Genomic DNA, 6,358 nt, shown 5'->3' with positions numbered 1-6,358 from the left:
CCAGGCCAGATGCAAAAGGAGTGAACTGGGGTTGAAGAACCCTTGGACTGTGATGGTTTTCCTGAGTCGTCCGGACCTCAGGGACTTAAATACCGTAAACAAAAGGCTCACTGTTGGCCTTAGCACCAGTGTAGTGGCTTCGCCTACTCTCCCCGTCCATGAAAACACAGGTTTAGGAAACAAACCACACTGTACCCTCATGCAAAATGACTCATGTAAACCAAACCACTGCATTGAGTGTCAACCATGTATTTTGTAAATATCAGGGGAAGAAACTATTCCAGCCAGGTGAAAACAACTGAGTAAATATAGGAGCCTAACCTGAAGCTCCGAACAAAACGATTTAAAAGGAATACTGCCATTATTAACTAAGAGATAAAATCATATAAAACACTGGGCTGTGGAGGGACTAACAAAATATGTAATTATTTCACAGTGAGATCTAAGTACTCATAGAATCTTCTGGTCTTAGTAGAAAGAGACATTCAATGATGTACTATTTTCACATTTTTTTCCAATAATTTTTTTCCCTCTCCTATTTCATATACGACTACTAGAATAAGACATTAATGTGGTCAAACATTACACTTTTGAATGACAATTCACCTCTTTGCTCCCCTTGCAATTTGCTCCTATAAAGATTCAGAGTTTCAGGAACCTTTTTTTAAGGAGAGGGTCTATTTTATCCCATAGGGTGGCTATGAGTCAGAATCGACTCGATGACAGTCCATATAATTAGGAAATTGTGTTGGTTGATTAACTGTGTGTCGCAACAAGAAAAAGACACCGTCTACCATGTGTCACTGATAAAAACATCATAGTGCCACATGACACCTTACATCTATTCCAATCTAGACACAATGTACAAGATGTAGGACATGAACTGGACTTGTGTCCCCCATAGGGCCGATCAGCTACATACACATTACATTCCTTATCAAGTCTGGCAGTTCTATGTACAGGTTTTAAAAATAATAATAATTAGAAAAAAAATTTTTTTAAACACAGGAGCAACCCTGCAGAGAGTCCTTCAGGAAGGCTACTCCTGAGAATGTAATCTTGGTTATTCCAAAATCAGCAAACCACCTTCTTATAAGAATGTTAAAAGGAAATTAATTGAATGGCTCCACTAAAATAGTTCTTGAGTTTATTGGTCAGTTTACTAAATGCCAGAGTTCTTCACATTATTGAAAGAAAAGTAGTGTCTCTTACGATTTAAACATTAAGGGATCCTGACGGCTCTATCAGTCACCATTAATGAGTTCCTTAGTGAGAGTGTTAAACTTTACCACCTGTTTACAACCCTTCTTGGCGGAGACACCAAACCAGTGGCATCCGTTGCCAAGCCTTCTTGGTAATGGTTACAAATTCTCTTTTCCTTAAATAGAAACAAAATTGTGTGACATTGAGCAAAGAAAAAGCATGCTCCCAAATCTCTTTCTGGCTATGTTGGGAGTCTAATCCAAGGGCTTACTGCATTACAATGCCACAGTTGTGCCCAAACCGCCAGGTGAAGAAGGTCTCCCACCGCTGCACCCCACCATTTGTCCCTGCTCTTGGCCTTGACCATCAAGCACCATTCATTTACTTCATCAGGGGACACTAGGTATTGGGGGTGTTGTCAACATTGGCTCTCTGTCCTCTTTGGCCTTCCCCTTGGCAACTGCATAAAAGGGGGAAAGGCAAAAGTCTAATAAATTGGGAGCTTTCCCTGAGGTGAGTTGCGGGGCCCCGCGGGATGGTGGCGCCTCAAAGCCAATGAGATGGTCTCCACACCCCTGAAAGCCCTGGACCTAGTCTGCAAATCGCTGCAGAAGATGGTCCTCTCTCCTCAAGCTGCCACCGGCGCCACCGCCTGCGCTGTCCATGAAGCGATCGCAGGGGAACTCGATGAGATCAGCCTCGCTGAGCGCACACACGGTGGTGCGCGGTCGATGCGACTGGAATCCCGCGAAGTCGGCTGACACACCCGTGCCCATGGAGCGCAGGGGCCGTCGGGTGGAGTACATGTGGCGAACGTGCACCGGAGCCCCGCCCTTCCGCCGGGCCCGCAGCTTCCTCCGCAGCCAGCGCGACGCCCAGGCCATCAAGGCCAGGAGCACCAGCAGCGCGTTGACCACCAGTAAGACCAAGGTCAGCAGCTGGTAGTCGACGCTGCCTCGGCCCCCTGGTTCCGGCAAGGTAACTAGCCCGGCGCAGTGGTCACGAGGAGCCACGGGGCAGACCCGGCCACCGAGCACGCCCTCCACACACACGAGGTAGGGCGTGTCTCCGCGCAGCTCGCGCAGCGTGGCTGAGTCGCTACGCTCGGGCAGGTAGACGAAGCGGTGGAACTTGGGCTGTTGGCCAAAGCGGTCGAAGAGCAAGCGGAAGCGCGCGCCGCCCAGCGGCCGGGGACTGCGGTGTTCGCGCACTGCCCAGCGCACGGAGGCACTGTTGGCGCCCACTGCCTCCACTGTTAGGTTGCACAGGATGAACTTGTTGAAGTCGCATGGGTCGGACACTAGTGGTGGCAGGCCCACCCTACCGTAGGACTGGGCGGCGCGCTCCAGCTGATCCGGGGCTAGGCTCTGCTTTGCCGCGCGCTGCCAAGAGTCGCCGGTCAGAGAAGGAGCCGAGCCAGAGATCACCGTCGGGGTGGGCTCCGCCAGTCTGGGGTCGCCACTGGTCAGACGTCCCTGCTCGTGCTTCTCGGGCACTTCCAGCAGGTGTGACGCGGGGCCAGCGGCCGCGGCAGCGGTGGGACCTGGCTGCTGGAGGCCCGGGCCCCGCCGGCTCAGCCTCAGTACACTGCGGTTGCTAATGAGCTCCTTGACGGTCCCATCCCAGGCTACCCCAGAAAGAAATCGCCCCCGCTGCTGCGACTGCGGCTGGGGCGGCAACTCCTCTGCAAGACTGCCTGCAGAGGGCACCATCTCCTCCTTCGCTGCTGTGGGTGGGGGCCACCGCCTACTATCCGCTGTCGGGGCAGCAGAGGGCGAGAGATCAGCGCAAGACCCGTTCTGCAGCTGCTGGTCATCCAGGTAATCCAGGTACTTGCCCCGAAGGGCCGGGGGGTGGCGACACTGTACGAAGACGGTGAGGAGCCGGCCCTGCGAGTGCCAGTTTCCCATCCAGTGCTTTAGACCCCTCAGCCTGCAGTCGCAAGTCCAGCCGTTGCCGTCTAGATCCAGCCGGTAGAGGGCTGGACTGGCCGCGAATATGTCCCCAGAGAGGGCGCTGAGTGCGTTGTCCCGCAGGCTGAGCTCGCGTAGGCGGCCGAGTTGGCCAAAGGTAGTGGGGTGCAGTGCCGACAGCTCGTTGCCGCTTAGGTCCAGCGCCTCCAGGCTCTGCAGCGGCTCCAGCAGTGCCACAGGCAGCTGATTTAGCCTGTTGCCCTCCAGGCGCAGCTCGCGCAGGGCCTCCAAACCCCAGAAGGTCTCCGGGGCGAGGTGTGAGAGCTGGTTACCCCTGAGAGAGAGCAGGCCGAGGCGCGGAAGGTGCTGGAAGACTCGCGGTCCAAGGTGCTGCAGGCTGTTGTCAGAAAGGATGAGAGTGGAGAGAGAGCGCAGCGGTGCGAAGGTGGCTGCGTGGCGAAGGGAGGGCTGTAGCTCATTGGCAGAGAGGTTGAGGAAGCGTAGCTTGCCCAGATGTGTGAAGGCGTTCTTGCCAAGAAAACGGATTCTGTTGGACTCCAAATGTAGGTAGAGCAGGTTACCCAGAGGTGCGAAGACGGCATCCGGCAGTGAGCCCAGGGCGTTCCCATCGAGACGCAGCTTGACCAGACTTTCCAGGCCCTCGAAGGAACCGCGACTTAAGCGACCTATCTCGTTCCCGTTTGCGTAGAGGATGCGCAGCTTGCGCAGCGGGGCCAGTGTGCCTGGGGCGAGCGCCTGCAAGAGGTTGTTCCCCAGATAGAGTTCTTCCAACCGCGAGAGCTTCTCGAAGGTCTTGGGATGTAGAGAGCGGATCTGGTTGTACTGCAGGTCCAACCGTCGGAGTTGCCCCAGGCGGTGGAAGTCGAAGGCCGTGATGTTAGTTATGAAGTTGCCGCCCAAACTGTAGGTGAGCACCTCCTGGGGGCTAGGCAGCGAGCTGGTCTTCGGCACGGCGCGGAGCCCCCTGTTGGTGCACAGGAGGTGCTGAGGGTGCTGGCAATCGCAGCGCTCGGGGCACACGGGCTCGGCCAGCGGCGGGAGCGCAAGGCAGCAGCACACCACGAACAGGAAGCGCACGGCGCGAGCAGCCTCCATCGCCGCCCGCTCTGCGTGCTGCTGCCGGATCGTCCTCTTGGCCCGCCGGCTCTGTGTCCCCTCTGCATTCCCCTAGGCCTAGCCAAAGTCGCTAAATGGCTTCTTTCGGATTCCGCTGCTCTGTCCAGCCCCTCCTCCGCCCTTTGTCCGGTAGCTGGACCAGGTCTTTGCAAGAGAGATTCGCCTGGCTAACTCAGGCTGCGCTGGACGCTAGGCGAGCTCTGGGTGCTACTTGTTGCATTTCTGCTGAGAACAGTTTCTTCGGGTGCGCGTCGGGGGTGGGGGAGGGAGCAAGACCTCGCGGTTTTTGTTTGCAGCGGAGGCCGGAGAGCTGGATTCCCTGGCGCGGATTTCCCTCACCGAGTGGATTCCCCAGCTGCGGGCGGGAGCCTTTCCAAGAGCTCCTCCGGGCGCGGCGTAGCTGCTGCGCCCCGGGCGCTCGGCCCCCGCAGCTGGCGCCTTCTCGCCTTGGTTCCCGGACACCGAGCCCAGCCTCCGAGGACCAGCCTGGGGAAGAGCCAGGGGGCGCACAGTTTGGTCCGGAAGGAGCCAAACTCGGCGAGTGGCGAGAAAACCGGGCGGAAATTCGTTCTTCCCACACTCAGTCCCCCCCCCCCCTCCCCCGGGGTTGGTGGTGGTAATGCAGGCGGAGAAAGAGGATACGTCCGAGGGAGGACAGACTCCGGCAGGGGGAGGAGGAAACTCTTAAGTGGCTGCGCGTCTGGTCAGCCTGAGCCGGGAACGCCAAGTGAGAAAAGAAGGGATTAAAAACAGCTGTACCGGTCGGACTCGCAGGGCTGGGGGCGGGAGTGGATTACCGGACAAGCAAACGGGATTTGCAGACAGAGACCTTTTTATTTTAGAAGAGTACACCCGCGAGTTGGGAGCGGTGGGCGCACGTCTAGCGTGATTGTTTTTAAGTCCCTGACTCTTGCACTGAGCCCGACTGCAATCTACTGGAAGTTTTAAAGAGCACAAGGTTGTCTGCAGAGACCTGTTGGCTATTCTCAGTGTTAGACCCATTCTGTGGCCTGTTAGGGATTTTGACCTCTGTGCCTAAGTAGCCCAGGAAGGGCACCACCCCCTTTTAGGTACCTGAATTTCAGTATTGCTGGGTCCTGCTGTAGGCAGAGCTCAGAACTGGTTCTTCCACCGTCAGTGTCTCTGTCAAATGTGGATGATTCAGTCCCATAAATACAAAGACCTTACCAGCCCTCGGGGCAGATTCCTCATGTGTTCATATGTATTAATAACTTTTGCAGATCTGTGTAACTGCTCACTGCCATGCCCTTTTGCTTTATAAACCTGCGCTTGCAGTACCCCACAAATCTTCAATCTGGCTTAATTGGAGAAGTACTACTACGTTTTGTTATCATTTGGGATTGGAACATTTAATGACTTCTCTGGGTCAGCCTCTGCTGAGGGTGAAAATGGACAAGGAATCGGTATGATTATTTACTATGAGTTTATGCAAACAACTTCAGAATAATTGCCCCTTCATCCCCCTCCTCCAAAATGTTCAGAAAATATTATCTTAAAGGAACCCTGGTGGTGCTTTGAGTTAGGCATTGGGCTGCTAACCACAAGGTCAGTGCTTCAAACCCACCAGCTGCTGTGTTGGAGAAAGATGGGACAGTCTGCTCCCAGAAATGCTCAGGCACAGTTCTCCTCTGTCCTATGCAGGGTTGCTATGAGCTGGAATGGATTTCACAGCAGTGGGCGTATACTCTGGCCCATAGACTGGTGATCTGCTTTTAAAAGGCTACAGCCTTGAAAACCCCAATAAAGTCGTTCTCTGTAATATGTGGGGTCACCATGAGTCCTAATGAACTCTTACAGGTATTAACAATAACAACAGTTTTGTGCAACTGAGGCCTCTGGGTGGTGTAAACCCAGCCAGCGGTTCCAGGGAAGAAAGAGCAGGTGATTTGTTTCCATAGAGACTGGAGGCGTTCTGCTCAGTGGCACATGGGATCATCATGAGTAAGAATCTACGCAGAGCAGCAGGTTTATTCTGTACGACAGTGTGGACGAGAAGTTGGCAATCTAGTGGAAAGAGTAAGGCATTGACAGTTTAGAGAATAATACAAGGGACTTCAAAAAATTCATGGAAAAATTCCATTATC

At 54.3% G+C, this 6,358-nt stretch overlaps 1 protein-coding gene across 1 annotated transcript; it reads right to left on the bottom strand.

The window, feature by feature from the left end:
• Positions 1-1,793: 1,793 nt before the first annotated feature.
• On the bottom strand, positions 1,794-4,436 carry TRIL (TLR4 interactor with leucine-rich repeats). Its single transcript, XM_006832177.1, has one exon. The coding sequence runs from the start codon at positions 4,230-4,232 to the stop codon at positions 1,794-1,796; it is 2,439 nt and encodes an 812-aa protein (XP_006832240.1). The 5' UTR covers positions 4,233-4,436.
• Positions 4,437-6,358: the final 1,922 nt, after the last annotated feature.

This window comes from Chrysochloris asiatica, unplaced genomic scaffold (assembly GCF_000296735.1).
Source record: "Chrysochloris asiatica unplaced genomic scaffold, ChrAsi1.0 scaffold00006, whole genome shotgun sequence".
Classification (NCBI taxonomy): Eukaryota; Metazoa; Chordata; class Mammalia; order Afrosoricida; family Chrysochloridae; genus Chrysochloris; species Chrysochloris asiatica.
This window is presented reverse-complemented; position numbering and strand designations above follow the sequence as displayed.

Excerpts from the sequence above, each read along its gene's own strand:
- TRIL (XM_006832177.1), bottom strand. The coding sequence starts at position 4,232 with ATGGAGGCTGCTCGCGCCGTGCGCTTCCTGTTCGTGGTGTGCTGCTGC.